General features: G+C 40.4%; 2 protein-coding genes across 4 annotated transcripts in view; both read left to right on the top strand.

Annotated features, from left to right (window-relative positions):
• LOC134211844 (alpha-1,3-mannosyl-glycoprotein 4-beta-N-acetylglucosaminyltransferase B) overlaps positions 1-1,959 on the top strand; it is a 104,827-nt gene extending 102,868 nt beyond the window's left edge. For both annotated transcript variants that reach the window (XM_062689154.1, XM_062689153.1), the window contains exons 7-9: positions 651-864; positions 950-1,208; positions 1,301-1,959. In XM_062689154.1, the coding sequence (XP_062545138.1) occupies positions 651-864; positions 950-1,208; positions 1,301-1,330 (503 nt within the window). In that variant the 3' untranslated portion in view covers positions 1,331-1,959. The remainder of the gene's footprint in view (positions 1-650; positions 865-949; positions 1,209-1,300) is intronic.
• An 18,564-nt stretch (positions 1,960-20,523) lies between these two features.
• LOC134215990 (probable cytochrome P450 303a1) overlaps positions 20,524-22,927 on the top strand; it is an 89,772-nt gene continuing 87,368 nt past the window's right edge. The window contains exon 1 of one of the 2 annotated variants that reach the window (XM_062695039.1): positions 20,524-20,874. The gene's annotated coding sequence lies outside the window, so the exon portion shown is untranslated. The remainder of the gene's footprint in view (positions 20,875-22,927) is intronic. The other variant, XM_062695036.1, reaches the window with a different exon arrangement.

The following is a 22,927-nucleotide window of genomic DNA, read 5'->3' as shown; positions in this document are numbered from 1 at the left end:
TAAAAGTCTGTAACGTTAATCAAAAGTCTGTATAATGTCTGTAATCTGTATGATGTCTGTATGCAAGATCAAATGTCTGTATAAATACAGACATGTCTGTATGTCTGGCAACCCTGCAATCTGGCAAAAGAGTATTCCACCGATGCAATATGATCAAAACGGAAGCGGAAGGAGAACCTTTCTTGTTTACAAATCAGACGATCAAAACGGAAAGGCCAAATATGATAGAAGATTATGCGTATAGAATGTTAATAGAATAGCATTTGAAGATCTATCTTTGTTCTTACAACAATGGTTTTCAAGAATGATTCGTAGACTCCACCGAATCCTAGGTACCAGAAAAAAATAACGAGTTAAAGTAACCCAATGCTAAATACGAAACGCCATTATATTCAGATCAGGAATACCAACTTACGTAGTTTGAACACAATTTGCGCTTTAAAGTACAGTTGTAATATTCTTCATTTCCACGGCCATTTCTTCTCTGTCGTCAAACTTACCATTCATATGACATAATAGAAAATTTGGTTAACTATTGAAGTGTTTGGAGGGAAGGCGTACATAGTCGGTGTTGAAAATTCGTTGTTTCTCTAGAGATATTTTCATATATTTCATGTAATATAGAAATCTTTCATTTTAATCAATTTTAGGAAAAGTTCAAAAGCTTAAAGATAAACAGTTTGGAAAGATTCCTACATTTTATCCCCATAACAATCCACCTGCTGTTGTCAAAACTGGAATTCAACATTATAAAACATACACAATTCAAAAAGCCTATACTGGAGAGAGCTTTTTCTGGGGCCTAATGCCGCAACCAGGCGATTTAATCGAATTCAGGTTCAAGGTTCCAGTAGTGTTGAAAAGGTATTATAGCAGAAAAAATATATCTGTGTAGATACAAAATTTGATAATTTCTCACAAACCTTGCAAAATAATTTCATTACCACAGGTATCTTTTTCGAAGTGGAAACTATGAGCAGCCTTCGGATCGATTCTATAATACGACGGTGGAGGTTCTACCAGTTAACCTATCGGAAGATTCACCGGTGTGGAGCACCTTTAATACAACCAATGATGGTTACCTAATCATTGGTGCTTTCAATGATTTCGGAATCGCTGAAGGAGTTGTCGATTCAAAAATAGGGGAATTGAAAGAGCTGCGGCTACATGTTTATAGTGATAGCCAAAACTGGGTTATACTGCGAGAGGTAAGTCTTTATTTCTGCGTACTTCAACAATTCTGAAATCTTTGGTGTATTTATTCTGTATTCGCGTGGTTTCTTTTCCTATTTTCTGCTAGATATTACTGCAAGATGCTACGGCTCGGTGACGAAAGCGTTACCGCATTCTAGTCCACCCAAATAGCGTAAAACTAGAAACTAAACGAGTTACAGCAAAGCAAAATCAAAAGAGTCTGAAGATACTTCAACAAGATATATCAACACATCAGTTGCTAAAAACTAAGGTGTAATTTAATTGGTAAAAGAAAAACGTAACTGTGAACACATTAGTTTATAACTTTTTTAAAGTAAAGGATACAGTGAAAGGCTACAATAAGGTTACCATGATTGTTAATCGGTGAATGATAGTTAAATTAGCAAGCTATTGCACAACTATAGGCAAACATGTGTCATTATGCATAAATGTCAAGTTCCAAGCAAAATAGTCTAAGTCATGGACTAAAGTGTATTACTGTGAATGTTATTGTTACTTACATCAAACGCGATCTATGTTACATATAAAGTGAAGAATTTCAAGTGAGATTCGTTATTTCACAAAGTTGTAATATTGCGCAAATGCTTATTTATTAAAACATTGTCCATGTAAAGCTGTTTGTAATTGTTTTGTCCATATACACATACATACGAGAATATGTGCAACATTGTGGTGATTAAAATATTCCTAAATTATTAATATGGATTTTCTAGGTTTGTAATAACATTGGCCATAAACTTTCAATTTCAACCAGCATTATTATTGGTATTTGAAATATCACCAGCCCTGTTATACATGTAGAGCGTGTACATGCGTTAACTTGTCTGGCACGAGACACCCTAATCACATATCTGGCTTGCATATATAACCAATCCATTCGGATAACTGCGGGTCTACTTCAATCTACTCCAGTGTAAATCGTTGCAGGGACTCAATTCGTTCTGCACCGTTCGTATAATTGGGATTCCAAACGGCGGAGCAATACTCCGGTATCGACCGAACTAGTGAGCTAAACAGAGACTTCAGAAGTAAATGTCAGAAAATTCTTTAGCCATCCGAAAAATAGAGCCCATGGTTATGGAAGCTTTACCTACAACGTACGAAATATGCATCTTTTTCCCGGCTTTTCCCTGCTCCAAAAGAAAATAAAGTACATCAGCTGGGAATCCAAAATTACGCCCAAGTCTTTGACATGAGTCAGACGTTCTATGCTGGTATTCAAAGCGTGTAGTCGAATCTAACGGGATTTTTAATCCAAGAAAAAGTGGTCGTCGAGTATCTGGCCGGATTGACTATCATGCGATTAACGTTGCACCAATTGGCAAATGATTCTAACTTCTAAGGTAATAGCATTCGTCGATGGATTATAGGATTGAATTTGCAAGAACATTTTCAAGTCATCAGCATACGATAAGCGGGGAACTTCGGGTACAAAATTCACGTCATTGAAATACAGTAGGAAGACTAACGGACCCAAATGACTTCCTTGGGGTATTCCCGATGTAGCCACGAAGGAACCAGATCTACATTCACCGATAGCAGCCGTTAGTTGGCGGCCGGAGAGATATGATCGGAACCATTCCAATAGAGTGTCATTCACTCCTAACTTGTCTAATTTGGCAATAGCGATGCAATGGTTTAGCTTATCAAAAGCAGCTGACAGATCTGTGTAGATAAAATCTATTCGAGCTCTTTTCGTCTTGCTGTTCGTGCTGAATGATGTAAGACTGGACTGGTATTCTGGACTCTCTAGACTGGACTCGAAATTGCGGTTCAACGAACATATTTCTGCAATAACGGCGAAGGCATTCGCAGTTTTTCGATTTCATCGCAGGACTGTAGCTCATTTCACCGATGTTTACACCTTGAAAGCTCTGTACTGTGCACTTGTGAGGAGTATTTTTGAATATTCTGCCCCTATTTGGATGCCGTACGATACGACCCAAGTGATTCGCATTGAACGAGTTCAAAAGCAGTTCATCCGTTTTGCACTTCGGCACCTGCCGTGGAATGATCCAATGCACTTACCTGACTATAGAGCCCGATGTCAGCTAATCGACCTGGAATTACTCTCAACTAGACGACTCAACTTAAGAAGACTTGTAGTACATGACATCATCAGCAGTAACATAGACTGTCCGGACTTGCTCGTGGATGTACAGTTGAGCAGTTGAGCATAGACTGCGTCACGCTGATTTACTCGCTGTCCCAACCCACCGAACAACGTACGGATACAATAATCCCTTTAGCTCCTGCCTTAGAGCTTTGTAATGCTTTGTAATAATGTTTGTAATTTGTTTGTTTGGCGCCGCCCCCCCCCTAAATTGTGGAAAGATTGAACGGGTACTGAAATGATTTCCCTCAAACATGTGCACTTTACGATCCAATCATGTACAGAAATAGGTGGTTGAAATTCAAAAGATTCCCAAAACTTATTAGGACATCCAGGATCCATAATATATGAAAGTTCAAAACAACTCGAAACATTTCGGGCTCAAAAATTCTCCTTGAAATCCTTCTAAAAGCTTCCCTGGGAACTTCTGAATTCCCCCGGAAAGTTATCCACAAATTCCTCTGAAAATCGTCTAAAAATCCTTCTCATGTAATTGTAATTCCTCCTTATCTAGAAACCCCCCACTAATTTTTTTTTAGGAAATTCACGAGGAAATTCCTTGATTTCTTTTCTTCTCTCCAAGATTTACTTCTAGATATTTTTTCGGCTATTCTCTCTTCAGGAAGAATCCGGCATTTTCAGGCATGCATTCGAGAATTCCTCCGGGAGGTTCTTTTAAGAATTATTCCAGGAATTCCTTAAGAGTTATTCCAGGAGAATTATTCCTAGAGAACCTCCCGGATGAGCTCCCAGAGAAACTATCGGAAGAACTTCGGGAGGAATTTCCAGCTTAATTTCTGAAGAAAGCTTAAATGATTTCCTAAAAAAAGCCTGAATAATTTCCTGGAATAGCTTCTGGTGGAACTCCCGGATGAATTGCTGGTGGAATTCCCGGAGAAACTCTCGAAGAAATTTTCTGGAAGAATTTCTGAAGAAACTCCCAGGAGAATTTCCAAAGAAACCCCGGGGAAACTACCAGAAGCATTCTCGGAAACAATAGAATTCATCTTATAGACAAATCTCGTCTAGCTGAAACCTTTGTTGGGGTTTGTAGCTGGACCATCATCATCATCAGAGGACCTCCCGAAGAATTCCCTGAGGAGGTCGCAGAGAAATTCTCGGAGGAGCTTCTGGTGGAAAATCTATATAAATTCCTGAAGAAGCCTAAATAAATTCCAATTCTGCCGAAATTCCCGATAGAACTACCGGAATAATTCTCGAAGGAAACCCTAGAGAAATTCTTGGTGGAAATGCCGGTGGAACTCCTGGAAGGTTCCCTGAGGAGTCAAGAATGTTCATTAACATTTTCAGAGCTCATTATTTTAAATCAATTTATCTAGCAATGTGAGTGCAAAATAAATGCAATGACTCATTGACGCCGGGTGACCAGCAGGAGACCCACCATAAGATTCCGGACACTCGGAGATATGATCGATTTCAGAAATTCTTCTAAACAGATGTGACCTTTCATAAACCGTTTGTTCTAACATTGTCATATCAATACCAATACATGCACTACTCTTCGATCCTGGGTGGCCTCTATCTGATACTACGAAAGTTTGTTCTAGAAATTTGCGCCTTTTCTTATAAACAATCCGTTGTAAAGTAGTTTCCAGGGCCATAATTGACTCCAGGTGGACACTAAGTTATCCTTGGGAAGCTCCGAATCATCCGGAGCAGTGGTTAATTCTTGAAATTCGTCATTTGTTGTGAGAGCAAAATTAATGCAAGGGCTACCTGGTGGTCGCCAAATGGTGCTCCAGAAATGCAGAGGCATCCAGAGCAGTGGTCAATTATTGCAGTTCGTTCTGGAAACTTTCGAAAATCGTTTGTAATAGCAGTATAGAGTATAGTGGGCCCTCCTTAGCCGTGCGGTAAGTCTAATTGAACAACAATATGGCAACTTGATTGGTATAATATAGGAACGGTAGAGTTTATTGTTCATCAATAAAATTTATTGTATTTTTATAATATTTTATTGTAAACCTATTGTATTTTTTATCCGGGCAGCCATCTTATTTCCCTGCAGCATTCGATAAAATCAACCCCAACCCGAAGATCACTTTATCACAAAAAGACTGGCAGCTCTGACATTGTTTCATACAAGCGGCCAACTTCATTGCCGGCCCCGGCAGAGCCTCTTCTGAGTTAAAGTGGTAGCTTGATATCTGTGTGGTAGTGATCTTAGCTAGCTGAAGAAAAGGAGTTCTAATAAAGGTGCAGAGGAAGTCGAAGTCTGCTAGTGTTAACAAATAACTTTCAGAGTAAAATCAGCAGTGATTCAAATCGTTCGGGGCTGTCAGTTTAAATATGAATCTGAAACATTAATTTTCCCAGCAGCTGTTCTAGATTCAGTTTTTATACCAGTCAACTGTCAAAATAATAAAACTGGTATAACGCTCCGTTCTATTTTCAGCAGATTTGAACCACACGATTGAAATATTTTTCAATTGTTTTGGTGTATGGATGCGTCATTTTATCTACGGATTAATCCACTTTGCAATTCCGGCGCCTTTCTTGGCAGTAACATAATGATTTCAATTAATTGAAAATTTGAAAAACATGAATAGAACACTGCTGGGGAAACCAATGAAATTCAGGGCCTTTGAGATTCTGAGAAACTGAGATTCAGATCTAAGATTCTGAGAATCTGAGTTTCAGAAAATCTGAGATTCCGAGATTCTGAGATTCTGAGATTTTTAGATACTGAGATTCTGAGAATTTTAGATTCTAAGACTCATAGATTCTGTGATTCTGAGAAACTGAGATTCTGAGATTTTTAGATTCTGAGATTCTGAAAATCTGAGATTCCGAGATTCTGAGATTTTGAGATTCTGAGAATTTCAGATTCTCAGAATCTCGGATTCTCAGAATCTCAGATTCTCAGAATCTCAGATTCTCGGAATCTCAGATTCTCAGAATCTCAGATTCTCAGAATCTCAGATTCTCAGAATCTCAGATTCTCAGAATCTCGGATTCTCAGAATCTCAGATTCTCAGAATCTTGGAATCTCAGAATCTTAGAATGTCAGATTGTCTGAAACTCAGATTCTCTAAAACTCAGATTCTTAGATTCTCAGATTCTCAGAATCTCAGAATCTCAGAATCTCAGAATCTGACAATCTCAGAATCTGACAATCTCAGAATCTCAGAATCTCAGAATCTGACAATCTCAGAATCTCAGAATCTAAGAATCTCAAATTCCTAGAATGTCTGAATCTCAGATTCCCAGAATCTAAGAATCTAAGAATCTCAGAATCTAAGAATCTCAGAATCTCAGAATCTCGGAATCTCAGAATCTCAGAATCTTAGAATCTCAGATTCCCAGAATCTCAGATTATCAGAATCTCAGAATCTCAGAAACTCAGATTCTCAGAATCTAAAAATCTCAGAATCTTAGATTCTAGAATCTCAGAATCTCAGTATCACAGAGTCCCAGAATCTCAGATTCTCAGAATCTAAAAATCTCAGAAACTTAGATTCTCAGAATCTCAGATTCTCAGAATCTCAGAATCTCAGAATCTCAGAATCTTAGAATCTCAGAATCTCAGAATTTAAGAATCGCAGAATCTCAGGCTGAAATTCTGAGTATCTGAGAATCTGAGATTCTGAGAGTCTCAGATTTAGGCCTTTTTGCAGATATTCCCCTTGTTGGGCGGTTTTCGCCTATGGCACGTCACCTATTCACGTCATTGAAATACAGTAGGAAGACTAACGGACCCAAATGACTTCCTTGGGGTATTCCCGATGTAGCCACGAAGGAACCAGATCTACATTCACCGATAGCAGCCGTTAGTTGGCGGCCGGAGAGATATGATCGGAACCATTCCAATAGAGTGTCATTCACTCCTAACTTGTCTAATTTGGCAATAGCGATGCAATGGTTTAGCTTATCAAAAGCAGCTGACAGATCTGTGTAGATAAAATCTATTCGAGCTCTTTTCGTCTTGCTGTTCGTGCTGAATGATGTAAGACTGGACTGGTATTCTGGACTCTCTAGACTGGACTCGAAATTGCGGTTCAACGAACATATTTCTGCAATAACGGCGAAGGCATTCGCAGTTTTTCGATTTCATCGCAGGACTGTAGCTCATTTCACCGATGTTTACACCTTGAAAGCTCTGTACTGTGCACTTGTGAGGAGTATTTTTGAATATTCTGCCCCTATTTGGATGCCGTACGATACGACCCAAGTGATTCGCATTGAACGAGTTCAAAAGCAGTTCATCCGTTTTGCACTTCGGCACCTGCCGTCTCAGAATCAGAATCTCAGAATCTTAGAATCTCAGAATCTCAGAATTTAAGAATCGCAGAATCTCAGGCTGAAATTCTGAGTATCTGAGAATCTGAGATTCTGAGAGTCTCAGATTTAGGCCTTTTTGCAGATATTCCCCTTGTTGGGCGGTTTTCGCCTATGGCAGTTACATGATTTCCGACCTCAGAAATTATGCCCTTTGGCAAATTCGCACTTTTTTCAGTTACTCTCATTTCGACCTTAGTAGTTGGTTATTTTACAGTTACGCCTTTTAAGACTTACGCGAATTTCGACCTGAGTAGATACGACCATTGTCAGTTACGCGTTTTTCGCCCTTAACAGTTAGGCCCTTTGTTAGTTACGTGATTTTCGCCCTTAGCAGTTAGGCCCTTTGTTAGTTACGTGATTTTCGCCCTTAGCAGTTAGGCCCTTTGTTAGTTACGTGATTTTCGCCCTTAGCAGTTAGGCCCTTGTCAGTTACGTGTATCTCGCCCTTAGCAGTTAGGCCCCTTGTTAGTTACGTGATTTTCGCCCTTAGCAGTTAGGCCCTTGTCAGTTACGTGTATCTCGCCCTTAGCAGATAGGCCCTTGTCAGTTACGTGTATCTCGCCCTTAGCAGTTAGGCCCCTTGTTAGTTACGTGATTTTTGCCCTTAGCAGTTAGGCCCTTGTCAGTTACGTGTATCTCGCCCTTAGCAGTTAGGCCCCTTGTTAGTTACGTGATTTTCGCCCTTTGCATTTAGGCCCTTTGTTGGTTACGTGTATCTCGCCCTTAACAGTTAGGCCCCTGTTAGTTACGTGTATCTCGCCCTTAGTAGTTAGGCCCTTAGTTAGTTACGCGTATCTCGCCCTCTTGTTAGTTCCGCGTTTTTCGCCTTTTGTATTTAGGACCTTTGTTTAAGTTACGCCTTTTTCTGATTCGCCCTTTTCAAAACGCCCTTATCAGATACTGCAGTATGAGTTTTCTGAGGTAATCCTGAGATTTCTCGAAGGCCTTACTTGGGAAATTTTCATGGTTTACTGATTTACTGGTCAATTTAAATAATCATTAGTTGATCAATCGATCACTCGATTATATGATCAATCGGTGTGCACATTAGGCTTTCTGCGAGCGTGTACGCACACGCACATTTCACTCACACTTTTACTCAGTTTGTTTGCAACCATGAGCAGCTGTCACGGCAAAATCAAATGGGATTGTTTGCAACCACAACCGTGCATTCGTGTTGGTGAGAAATGTCGGCGAGACCCTAATTGGATTTCCTAATAGCTTTCCAAAATCCAGTACAGTCCAGTAACGAGAGCGTGATGGCATCCCAGCTTGCGCTGTTGAATGCATTGTTCACATCCTGTGTCACTAACGCGCAGTATTGAATACTTCGCCTTTTCGTTGCATTGCTATCTCGCTTTACCACTGAGTTGATAGCATAAAACGTGAACTTACCCTTGCGAAAACCGAACTGAATGCTTGAAAGGTCGTCCGTACCCTCTGAGCCTGTTGAGGAAGATCCTCTCCAGCAACTTGCCCGTCGTGTCAATATATTCCGTAATTTATTGAAAGTAGCATTCTTCAGCTTTCATTTCATAATTAATTGGTTAATTAGCTCAAAAGTAGGAGTTATTTAAAGCAGGGGATTTAAAAAAAAACCCAGATTAATCCACCTAGCGGTGATGGTGCCTTTCTCGTTTTTTTTTCCGAGTGGGTAATTTCTACGCACTTTTGGTGAAAAAAAAGTATTTTGGCCATGACTGCTTAGCCCATGGTCCGATCCGGCCAATTTTCAGTAGGAAGTAATCAATGAAAAAAAATCATATATATCTCGTGCATTCCTAACACGAACATCAAAATGCATTGCCACGTGCCTTCGGGTCCACCGCAAGATTTTCTTTGTGTATAAAAGAAGCTGTGCCTCCCGTGTGCGAGTCGTTTCAGTTTGTGACAGCAGCGCGTACTGACGTGCTTTGATACTATGAGTGATTGCCTTACCCATCAGTTGGAGCGGAAACTTTGCCGGCTTATGTTTTTTTGAAAAGACAACCATCTCAGTTTTCTCCGGAGAGAATGTGATACCCAGCTTCAAAGCCCAAGTAGACAAATTGTCCAAAGTATCTTGCAATGGTCCTTGCAGATCAACCGCTGTTGGCCCCGAAACGGATACAACACAATCATCTGCAAGCTGTCTTAACGAGCAATTTGGCATGAGACATTCATCAATGTCTCTGACGTAAAAATTGTAAAGAAGAGGACTTAAACATGAGCCCTGAGGGAGACCCATGTAGCTAATTCGTGAAGTTGCCGAGTCACCATGAGAAAAACTCATACGCTTCTCTGACAACAAATTATACAAATAGTTGTTCAAAATTGGTGAAAGTCCACACTCGTGGAGTTTGTCGGATAAGACATCGACGCAAACTGAATCAAAAGCCCCCTTAATGTCCAAAAACACTGAGCCCATTTGCTCTTTTTTAGCAAAGGTAAGCTGAATTTCTGAAGAAAGCAACGCAAGACAGTCGTTCGTTCCCTTACCCCTGCGGAAACCAAACTGTGTATCTGACAACAAACTATTCGATTCAATCCATTCGTCTAGCCGTAAGAGAATCATCTTCTCCAACAACTTCCGAAAACAGGACAACATCGCGATAGGGCGATACGAATTACAATCCGACGCGGGTTTTCCAGGCTTTTGGATGGCTATCACCCTCACTTGCCTCCAATCATCCGGAACAATGTTGCACTCCAGTAACTGGTTGAACAAGCTCAATAGGCGCCTCTTCGCGACGTCTGGGAGGTTTTTGAGCATATTGAACCTTATTCTATCCATCCCTGGAGCAGAATTGTTACATGAAAGGAGAGCAAGCGAGAATTCAATCATCGAAAAGGGCCGATCTATATCATCCCTGTCAGCAAAAGCATCACGTGACACTTGCTTCACCGGCACCGAATCCGGACAAACTTTCTTCGCAAAATCGAGTATCCACCGCGACGAGCTTTCACGATCTTCGTTTACGGACGACGCGTTGCGCATTCTTCTCCCGACGGTCCACAGAATTTTCATTGAGGTCTCGCGCGATAAACCTTCAACAAAAGTGCGCCATTATCCACGTTTCTTCACTTTGACCAGCTTCTTGAACTGGATCTCGAGCGCGATGTACCGTTTGTGAAGAACGATCGATCCGTGTTTCCGAAATTCCTTAAACGCGTTAGATTTCTCACGATAGAGCTGTGTGCACTCGGTGTCCCACCACGGACTATGTGGTTTCCTACGAACCGAAGCTCCTGGCACCGGCCGGCGTTGTGCATGGAGAGCGCTGTCAATAACCAACTGAGATAGAAACTGGTACTCTTCCCGCGGTGGAAGTGTTTCTATCGACTGTATGCCATCAATGATGGCCTCCCCATATTTCCCCCAATCGATGTGCTTTGTGAGGTCATATGAGAGGTCAATAGGAGCGGATTGATTATGTCCATTGGAAATTAAAACTTCGATCGGCAAATGATCACTACCATGGGGATCTTGGACCACCTTCCAAATACAGTCCAACGATAATGAGCTCGAACAAATGGAAAGATCTAGACGGCTATCTCTTGCTGGAGGTGCCACTCGTGTAACTTCTCCTGTATTCAAAATTGACATATTGAAGTCGTCGCAGAGGTCGTATATCATTGTTGAACGGTTGTCGTCGTACAGTTCCCCCCAGCCTGTTCCGTGGGAGTTAAAATCTCCCAAGAGCAACCGTGGCTCGGGCATAACCGAGCAGATGTGCGAGAGATCTCTACGAGATATCGCGGTGTTTGGAGGAAGATATATCGAGGCGATACTGAGGTCTTTTCCTCGAATAGTCACCTGACATGCGACAGCTTCGGTGCCTGACATCGGAACAAAATCGACCCTATAGAAGGAGTGCTGTTTTTTGATCCCTAAAAGCACCCCTCCATATGGATTTACCCGATCGCAGCGAATGATGTTAAAATCGGGAAAATGAAGGTTTACATCTGATGTTAGCCATGTTTCACATAAAGCAAAAACATCGCATTGTAATTTGTTAACTAAAAATTTGAAAATATCTAATTTTGGAAGAATACTTCGACAGTTCCACTGTAGAATCGAAATCATATGAGTCTTATGGACGAAATTAGTCATCGAAGGATACGAATGACTCGAGCCAGCTGCTTCAGGAGAGGAGTCAGAATAGGAAGAACAGTTTTGATCATGTTTTTCACGGGGTCGGAAGCATCGAAGAAGTTGAGGATGAGCTCCACGATGCCAGAAAGTGTGAACATTGGAGCGCTTGGAGGTTGTTGTGCTCGCTTTCTATGCTCTCTTTCTGGCTGAGAAATCGCAAAAATGGGGCATCTGGGATTTTAGATGTCCCCGGAAGCGGTGGAAACTCTCGTTCATCCTGATGTGAAACCACAAAAGTCGAACGTTTTTGATTTCCACCTGCGTTTGATTTCGCCATGTTGGAATGGGGCTCTCTTTGAGGCTGTTTCCTAGGCTTTTTCGAGGGACGCTGGCTTTGTTTTACTCGTTTCCTCGTTGAGCCTTTGAAAACAAAGGCCCCATTTCCAACTTCGGAGTCAGAGCTACCTTGATCGTCCAAAGAAAGAGACGAGTAGATGGTGTCAGATACAACTGGTGAAGCGGCCTTCCTCAGCATTTCGGCGTAGCTACGTCGAGAACGCTGCTGAAGAGAACGCTTCTGGTGGATTCGGTGCTGTATGTACGTCGGGCAAGCTTCAAGAGCATGTGGAGGGCCTTCGTTGCAATAGACACATTTCGGTGGCGTTTTGCACGCGCCATCCACATGCTTCTCTCCGCACGATGCACAGCGAGGTTTATTGCAGCAGTACTGAGCGGTGTGGCCCAGCTGCTTGCAATTAACACAATTCATCACCTTCGGTACATACAGCCGAACAGGTAGACGAAGTTTGCCAATCACTACGTAGTCAGGCAGTGCGGACCCGGAGAAGGTGACGCAGAAAGAATCAGACGGCGAATAAACCCGCTTCTCTCCCTCCTGCGACACCGAATACATTTGCTTGCAATCCAGTATCGCAACAGGAGACAAAGAAGCGTTCTTGAAACGACCGAAACCTTGTTTCAAATCGTCGCATGTCATACTTCCTCCGTCACCACCCCCGCGATCTCACAAACTGCTGACGGTAAATAGACCTTATATTCGAGAGTGAAAAGCTCACAGGTGGCAATCTCGTTGGCCTGTTTGCGATCACTGACCGTGACGCGAAGCTTACTGGACCCAACCAGGTCAATGGTCGTGACAGACGAGAATCGCTTTTCCAGATCTTTGCTGATCTGACTTATATTCAACCGCTTGCCTTTGGGTCGGAAGAAACCAACATACGGCCCACTAGAATCGGGAGGGTAGGCCTTGAGGCGGGGGGTCGTGGGGGAAACATTGGTGTTGCTAGTGTCCATTTTATTTTGACGCAGAGCATCGGAAGCCAACAAGGCATTATTTGACGAGGAATACGATGTACCCCCGCCATCATCGCCTTCGCGCATTGCAGACTTTAAATGTCTCGCAGCAGCGAGGCACAATTGTAAACACTTATCACAGGGGAAAAAATAACACAAAACTAATTAACAAACACACAGGGAAAACGGATTATCAAAGACAGACGTGGTTCAAATTATCAAAAGAGCGGAAGAAAGGGGTTACAACGAGAGAGAGAGAGAGATCAAAAATATACTTAGCTTAGCCTTCACACTACAGTGTCACCGGCTGGGGCTTGTAGCAGCACACACCGAACAGACGGCCTCTCGCCCGTACCGCGATCGAGGCTACAGCTGCGGGTGTCGGGACAACAGCGCCTGTGTTGGTGGAGGCGCACGATCAGTGATGATGGTGGTGGAACTGTCGGCTTTGGGCGATGATGACTTCGCCTGCGTGACGATGGACGCCGATGAGTTTGCAAAAGGTCTGTTTTTGCAAAAAACGATGGTGACTTTCCAAATGTTTGCTTCAAATAAGCACACTTTCACTCAAGCACTTCAGCTACGGTAAAAAAAAACCTGGCTTCGAGGAAAAAAACCGGAAGAATATTCGACCGTACGCGGACTATGGACTGTCTCGCACGGATGCTCGACGTGGAATGAACCCAACCATTTAGTAATAACAATTATATCAATATGTATTACAAATAACAATACTTGAAATAATTTCTCTGTCAAAAATGGATGAAAGAAAATTTCACGATCGTCATAACTTGTTATTTTGTTTGCTTATTTTACAGATATTTTACATAAAAACAAAATTGCCAACATTTTTGGTAGATAGGAATTGGAAAAAAACGAAGTTACCACCTTCAGTATATCTTGATTTAATCGAGAAAGGCATCGTCACCGCTAGGTGGATTAATTTGGGTTTTTTTAATTTTTTTAAATCTTTAATGTCGAGATTTTTTATTATTTAAATAAGTTCATCACGTAATAGGGTTACTGCTCCTTGACTAGTTTCCTATTTTTATTTTTTCAGCAGTAAGCGCGCATGTTAGCAATAAGAAGCTACGAAATTGATGCTGTATTTCTTTGTTTGACGATAAGATGAATATATGTTCAATGAGATGGAAAACGGAACAGTTCCCATAAAATAGCATATTTTGCCCAAGTCTAAAAATTTTAATAATAGAATTTTTAAACTTTAAATACTATCATCAATAAGAAATCTATAAATGCCCTACATTTGCTAGAGTAAATAAGAGCTGAATAGTTAGAAACAAAGCAATTCTGATTATGTATTTAATAATTAGTTTTATTTCCAGAAGTTTTGAAAATAAACAAATTGCTAATAATTCTACACAGCATGAAAGTTGTCATTTCTAATATTAATACCTGTAATCAGTGGCGTAGCCAGAAAATTGGTCTGGGGGGGGTTTTATGAACATTTTTTTTTTGAAAAAAAAAATTTTCTTCCAAAAATTTTGTTTTTGGGGGGGGTTTTATACCCAAAACCACCCCCCTGGCTACGCCACTGCCTGTAATCAAGCCCCATAGATTCAAAGTTTAAATATAAATACGTTACGGTTGTACAAGTCCTACGTCTTTTTGCGGTTATGTTTAAAACATTACCCATTGCTCGTTTTTTAATTCACATTAATGTAAAAATGCTGAAAATATTTGGTTTCTGCATTAACATGGGGCAAATCGAGTAAAATGGACATCTATCGAAATTGAAATTAACTCTGTTTGACTTCCCATACATCTTCACAACATCCTTGTGCTATGTTCATTATTTTATTTTTCTTTCGGAAAAATGGTGAAAATCGGACAAACCGGGACAAACTTTCTGATGTCTGCGCATATCCAAAATTCCACTACGAGATTCTAAGCATCTTTTTTACATTTTATGAAGTATATTGCAGCGGCTCTTAAATAGGTGGAAATGCTGGTGGCGGAGGCGATCGACGCAGTAGAAATCTGGATGAATTGGGTCAAGCTGCCGCTAGCTCATCATAAAACGGAAATGATGCTGGTCAGCAACTGCAAAGTAATTCAGAGGATGCAGATTACCATCGGAGAGCACTATATACAGTCTGGGCGGGCTTTGAGACATTTAGGAGTGATGATCGACGACAGATTGAATTTCAACACTCATGTCGACTATTTCTGCGAGAAGGCGGCTAAGATGGTCACTGTGCTTGCAAGGATCATGCCGATCATCTTCTGGCGACCGTATCATTCTCAATATTGAGCTACGGCGTTCCAGCCTGGTGGGCTGCACTCAAGACGAAATGTAATCGCAGGAAGCTGAATAAAGTGTTTCGTCTAATGGCGATTTGAGTTGCGAGTGCGTACCGAACCATTTCGTCGGAGGCATTTCGCGTTATCGCAGGGATAATTCCAATCTGCATAACCCTAGCAGAGGATGTTGGTTGCTATCAACGGAGAGATACCAGAAGATACCAATGTGTCGACGTGGGTGATCAGGGAGCATGGTGAGGTTAACTTTTACCTTACACAGTTCCTATCCGGACACGATTGTTTCCGCCAATATTTGCACTGGTGTGGCCATGCATCATCGTCATTCTGCCCGGCGTGTATCAACGTAGAGTAGACTCCATAGAACGTGGTATTCGACTGCCCGAGGTTTGCGGAGGCACGTAGAAGAATGCCTGCCATAAGGGTGGACAACATCATAGAGCGAATGTGTCGCGATGAAGGCTCCTGTAATGCGGTAAGCAGAGTCGTGCCGCAAATACTGTCAGAGCCAGTGGCGTAGCCACGGGGGTGGTTTTGGGTATAAAACCCCCCCCAAAGGCAAAAGTTTTGGAAGAAAATTTTTTTTTGAAAAAAAAAAAATGTTCAGAAAACCCCCCCCAGACCAATTTTCTGGCTACGCCACTGGTCAGAGCTGCAGCGTCGATGGAGAAGGGACCAGAAAATGAGCATCGGTTTGGAGAAAAATCCAGCGTAGTGAGTAGGGTTTGGTTTCGGGTCGTCGGGGCGTCTTCTATCGTCTTCTTCATCGGACCGATCTCGGCACTCGAACCGCCAACCTGTTGAAGAAAGATGAAGGAAATGCTTCGGGTATGTAGAGCACCGCCAGTGCTGACGTCATCCACGAGCGGGGCTGTCAGATCACATCTGCAACCCGAAGAAGAAGTCGGCGCAATGCGCGAAAGCGTCCTCTGCGATAGCCGCCGCTAGTCGGGGCACCATCAGTGCGGAAGTTTCTTTCACCGGATCTGGTGGACCATCCTCGACGCCGGGGGGAGTCAAGAGGATTCGAGGAATCGTTCGAGACAACGTTCCAGTAGAGCAGTAGAGCAATAGATCAGCCAGCCTGTCGGCGAACCAACATAAGCTAGGGGCCGGAATTCTAGAAGCAGTGCATGATCACTAAGTAGTTGTTGTACATCTCCATCACTTGCCTACAACAATTGTTCCATTCAAGATCATCCAAGAAATCCCTGGAATCTACACGTTTAACCAAGGGCTTAAGTTCAACACGCGCAGCTTACGGTCTGTTATCACTTTTTTGCCTTTCTCGTACAACAAAGTTGTACCAAAAGGCTATCATTTCACTCCAAAAACGAACTTTTTATAGAAGTCTCGGAGACCCATGATGTTATATACCAATCGACTCAGCTCATCGAACTGAACAAATGTCTGTCTGTCCGTGTGTATGTGTGTGTGTGTGTGCACACGAAAACCGTAAAACATTAGCCACTTTTTCATATAGAAATTCTTAACCGATTTCCACGCAACAAGTTGCATTCGACAGGGGGCAAAGCCTTGTTGATCACTATTGAATTTGATAACGATCGACCATTGCGTTTAAAAGTTATTAACAAAGTGGAATCGAACTATATAAGCGCCATATGAGGTTGGTGTCTTGGTTAAATGCGAGAAAGGCAGTATCACCACTCGGTGAATTAAGTTGAGTTTTTAATAGTAATAATCAAAGGCCGGTTTTATCTTTGAGGAATGGTTTTTACCCTTTTTGATTAATATAGGCAAATTGGATAATCCTTTAAAAAAATTTCCTTTCCAAGTTATCCGACAATTCTCTGGAGCACATGAGTTAAGATCTACACTAAGGTGGCTCAAAAAACACATTTTCAATTTTTTTGATGGGCCGCTCTTTTATTCAGTTCTATTTGATGCTCTGATGCTTTGGACAAAATTTCAGCCAAATGGATCAACGTTTGGGCGGTGCTAAATTCGTTGGAAGTTTATATGGAAAACAGCTATTTGCAGTTGGGCGGTATAATTTACGATGAAGAACTATGACACTCATTCAGTTCTTGTAGCATCAAATACAGAATGTTTTGCTGGAGATCGCGAGAAGATGAGAGTTTATTAGGCAAAGATATTAGCATTTAACTGGAGTGTTGTATGGGTGAATTTATTTCTTTTCTAAGCTAAAAGAAACGAAATTTGCCCAAACCCCACTTCAGAGAAATGCTAATAACTTCGCCGGGCAAACTCTAATCTTTTCGCGGTTTTGAGCATAACATTCTGTATTAAATTCAGGATCTAAATTCTTCTGAATGAGTATCATAGTTCTTCATCGTAAATTGTGCCGTCTACCTGCAAACCACTGTTTTGGATGTTTCTGAATACCTTTTTGCATGTAAATTTCCAACAAGTTTAGCACCGCACAAACGTTGACCGAATAAGAGGGCAGCCCATCAAAAAAAAAAAAAAAAAAATTGAAAAAAGTTTTGTTTATACTAATTTGAGCCACCCTAATCTACACGTATAGCCAAAGATCTCTAATAACTCTAATAACTAATAAATGATGCCCTTGTAATCCATAGAAACACAATGGATATACCTTCAACCATTGTTGCATTCAAGTTCATCCAAGAATACCCTTAAGTATAGACCTTAAGTACCTTGCGAGTTGTTAGCAAGTTTAGTTAGTTGTTTTTTATCGTTTATGATGTTTGTGATTCATATACTTGAATTGGATGAGCGTTCATCAATCGTTCCATTTCAGTACATTTGTAAATTTCTTAGAGCATAGGCTATAGATCCAAATTGAAAACGCTCTAAAAATCCATTTCATCCATTTTTTTTCTTGGATTGGGACGTATACACTGAGCGAAATAAAAATAGCACCACCAATACTTTTCACTACTTTTCATTGCATTATATTGATATTAATGCGAACCATTTACATTTAAGCTGAAAAATTCATGAAAAATGTGCGAAATGAGAAATAGCACCACTTCAGTTTTTCATCAATTTTTGCTAATACTTCAGAAAAAAAACCATACTAAAATACATCATAAAGTACTTAGTGATGGCAGTAAGTACGAGTCTAGAATAACTTCAAAAAATCATTATTTTATGGGCAAAATTATATTTCTAAGACTCTTCGGCTTGAAATTCACCCAGCAATCACGAAAACAAAATAGAATCCTATTTATGTTGTTGAATCGTTTACGTTACGAGCAAGAATAAACTAAAGGTTTTTAAGGTCCCAGCAAACCAGCAATCGTATATGAATGTACAAAATAAGTTACATATATTAACAGATCAAATCGTAATCATATATAGATTTATCAGAAGTTGTAAAAAATTGTAGAAAGGTTACATATAATGCAAACATACAATCTAATTGCAATCTTTATCATTAGTTGTAAATATGCTAAGTTAAACTCACAACGAAATCATATATCATGCATAATTGAACGATTGTTTATATGCGCATATGAAATTGCATTGTCATTAAGATTTGATTGCATAGTCTTTTGGAATAATGATTGCAAATATACAAACATCAACTCTGGTGTTCTTTGAGTCTGTCGTAAAACATTTTTATTAGAAAATGCTCTCGTTTGTCATTGAAAACAAAAGAAAACGAAAAGGCTGTACTCATAGGCGTTGAATACAGAGATATTCCTTTGTAAAAAGAAATCTTTCCGCACCCAAGGGTAATGCCACCATTTGTAGTCTATCATCACAATTTAATAGAACAACTTTTTTAGAATGCCTTTTATGGAACAGACGACGATGAGCGACGAATATCCGACAAATTAGTTAAATTAATCAACATGCATTTGAACGATAAATTTCTTGTACTTATATCCTTTGTATACATACACGCACTCTAAAATATAGAATTTGATATTAAACAGCACTTGTAGTCACTTATTGGAAATTTTCTCGCATAACAAACTGCTAAGATGAAATTCAACTATGTACTGGAGAATGCACTGTTAGTAGGCTTCAAACAAACTTTTTTTTTCAATTAGTTTTATTATAGCAGCGATGTTTATAATCTATAAAATAATCTGTAATATCGTGTTTATGGAAATGAGCTTTTTAGACAATTTAAATATATCAGCAGTATTGTATGTCTCCTTTTAGAGATCAAATACACGTTAACATGAAATTGTATATGTGCTCAATCAAATCGCATATGCTGCTTTAAGAAATCATTGTTGAGGATGTTGTACATGATGCAATACAATGCTTTTTCAAATTGTATTTGCAGGTGCAATAGTATCATTAGGTATAAATAATCGCTTAACAGCTGTGTACAAATGGAGGAACGGATAGCATCTAGACTATGAACTAGAAGGTCAATGGATCGAAACTGGAAGCTAGAGGTTAAATTTATAACATAAATATATGCATCAACTGATAAGCGACTAACAGCATTTTAACATGATGATAGAATCCAGTTCCGTCCTAATAAATATTTTTGCTGTAAATACAATGACACGTTAGTTTATATTAATATAATTGATATATTTTTATGCATGCATATTTGGAACTGTTCTTGCCTCTTCTAGATTTGAAAGTTGTAACAGGCCAAATATGTAACTTCGTAACTGAACATGTGCGATCTCTGATAAAAACAAGCATGATTGTTCAAAGATTCAATTGAAGTCGGGATACGTCGTATATCTCGTTATGCAATAATATTGATTTGTACGTATATGGCCTCCACTTTTGTTCACATAGAGGGAATCTATGCATTTTATACAATCAAAATACATCGTATATGAGTGCATTAAACAGAACTGAAAGTTAATTATGTGAACCAATTTGTTGGCTGGGGTATTAGAGCTCGGAGAACAGGCTACTCTCTGAAAACTCTATATTTTCCTCTTAAAATCTTGTTTTAGTCAATTCTGAAAAGGTAGTTATGGGCCCATGACTCGCCGTGCTTGATTAAGTTTACCACTAGCATTACGATGTGATCCTCTGACTTAATCCTCGTCGATACTCACACCAATAAAAGATTTATCTAAAAACCCTCATATATAATTGTAGAAGCTCTATTTAAGTTGAAATTACCCAGTTGAATTTATTATATAACTATCCTAGCAGTTTGGAATCCTATTCCCACATATAGACTGCGAGAGAAGGGAGAGCGAAAATATCCCCTGGTCAGTATCCACAAACATGTAGAATACTATACGATCGTATTGTGACGGGAGTTAGTTCAGACCAACCTGTCGTCAAAGTAAGGTAATAAAGTCTGTCCGTGCGCGCTATCCAAACACGAAATCCTTTCCAAGTCCGAAAGTGCTTGTCCGCGACTTTAGTCATAAAGTGGGAAAGCAAAGCCTGGTTCGATTATTGTCGACCAAACTAGTTCGTGATTAGTGCTATAAGACGGTGCTAAACTTATGCTTAAGTAAAAAGCGAAGATAGAATCGTTTACAGTACTCTACGGTTTATATCTTACTGATTGCCGTTTCATTACGGCGAAGAAACAACCTTCGGTCCAGCGAACAAACCCTGTGGGCGTCAACATTGGTCCTTCGAGCCAGATCGAAGGATACCCCGGTCAGAAGGAATTAAGTGAGTGTGTAAACCAAATTCCGGGGGTCCAAGTGGCCACTGAAAGTCGGCACAGAGGCCGTGAATGTGCGCCATAGTAAAGTGACTAAAAGGTGTGGATATCTGAAGCGCGCCAGATTTCAATTGTGCGATCAGTGAATAGCCACCGTACCACTTGTATCTAGGCATTGTACGGTCCCCTTGGGGAAGAATAGTGTGAAAATCGACACTGAAGAAGCTTTGTAGCTGAGCGTGGCTTGGGTATAGGCAGTAAAAACAAAGTGTGCTGTTTTTAGCCTGGTCGAATTCAGTGAAGTGAGACACGAATTAAAATTTCGATCGCAATCTGAATGCGCAAGTTTATCCTTGGTCTTGGTGGCGGCAAGGAAGGAGTGAACGATATACCAGTGACTATTAAAACGATAGTGTTTGCACCGATCCGCGTATTCGCGACGTAATCCGCGCAATTCGTCCGCGTCGGGAAGGAGCAAAATCGTATCGTCCGCGTCGGGAAGGAGCAAAATCGAATCGTCCGCGTCGGGAAGGAGAAAATCGATTTCGTTCACGATCGTTCCGTTCTAGATCGGTGCAAAAATTCCGGACAAAAATCATAAGGGTTGTGTACAAGACACGACCGCCCGACGTAAACTACGTAAAACCGTTTGGCGAAATGAAGAACCTAGCAAGACTCATAATTCATGAATATTACAAAATTGTTCTTTTGATTACTCTTGAGACAACACTGGTGTCGAGCAATATTCAAAACATAAAATTTGTTGGATACGACAATTAAAAATTTACATTTTGAAAGTAGCTGATATATTCATGTAATTAGGTCAATTTTTTTTAATTCTCGAGTTTTATATAATATGAGAAGTTTAGTTTTGTTTGTTTAATTTGTTAGGGGTTTCACTTGAAAAAAAACAATTTCATTGTTGTTTTTTCTTATTTTTCGAAAAATATTCTGAATGAGCTTAATTTAATTTGGGTATTTCTATTGCAAATAATAATTTGCACTTTGAATAAAATTAGTTTCGGTTAATATTCTTTTGTATAAAATGTTGGTTCTAAAAAGAACCGATTAACCTTCGATAATGTGCAATTCCAATCCCTAACAGCAAAAATGAAAATTTTGCTGACTGCTACTGATATCATCCTTGCATTTAAATTTCCTAACTAACCGAAGTTCTGCGTAACTAACCGAAGTTTGTCTCCAATTGACCAATTTTATATTGTTATTTTTCTCAATGGTACGCATTGGAAATCACTGACAGCACATAACCAAATTCAGAATCTTGCTAGAAGATTTTACTGAACGCCAAGAGTGTGCTGGTCACAAGTTGTTGCACTTTGGAAAATCCTCTCAGCTTAACACCATTTTTCCACGGTAATGATGGTAATCCAAAGAATTGATTTACTTTAAATGACTCCATTCACTATCAGCAATTACCGCAGCTCCACCATTGACGACGCGACCAACATCAACGCGGCAGCCGTTGTCGCTTGGACCGCAAGCGGGCAAAATTTTCACTCCAGTGAGGCTGCCGTCCCGACCAAGATGAATACACAGCTAGGTGTTCCAATCTGCCAAATTCACGATTCAGCCATCTTGGATTTTAGTATGGGAGAGCCAGCCGGTTTGTTTATGTTTTGCACCGAAAATGAATTTTTCACCCCGCCTTCTTCTCGCCCATAAGTTGAGCAGATTGAAACACCTAGCTGTGTATTCATCTTGGTCCCGACCGTCGCTCCACCATCGTTGACTGCCGCCTATCGCTGTGGGATGCCTTTGTCTCCGCCCGACAATCGCCTCCAATGCTGGCTCAAGGCTACAAATGAAGTATCGTGTCCGCTCTCTGAGAATGCTCGAACGAAAATGACGTGCGCGTATGAGACACGAGTCTTTTATGCATAGAAAAATGGAGCGATGGGCGAAAACGACCGTAACTTATAACAACCTCATGTCCGTGTTGGGGTTGCAGGATTATTGATTGGGTCTGAATTTTTACTGGGTTTGGAAGGAATTGAAATTTCCACTAGTTTAACGTTGATAATCAAAAATCTCAATAACATTTGCA

This window comes from Armigeres subalbatus, chromosome 2 (assembly GCF_024139115.2).
Source record: "Armigeres subalbatus isolate Guangzhou_Male chromosome 2, GZ_Asu_2, whole genome shotgun sequence".
Classification (NCBI taxonomy): Eukaryota; Metazoa; Arthropoda; class Insecta; order Diptera; family Culicidae; genus Armigeres; species Armigeres subalbatus.
The sequence above is the reverse complement of the archived record's forward strand: the minus strand, read 5'-3'. Positions and strand labels throughout refer to the sequence as shown.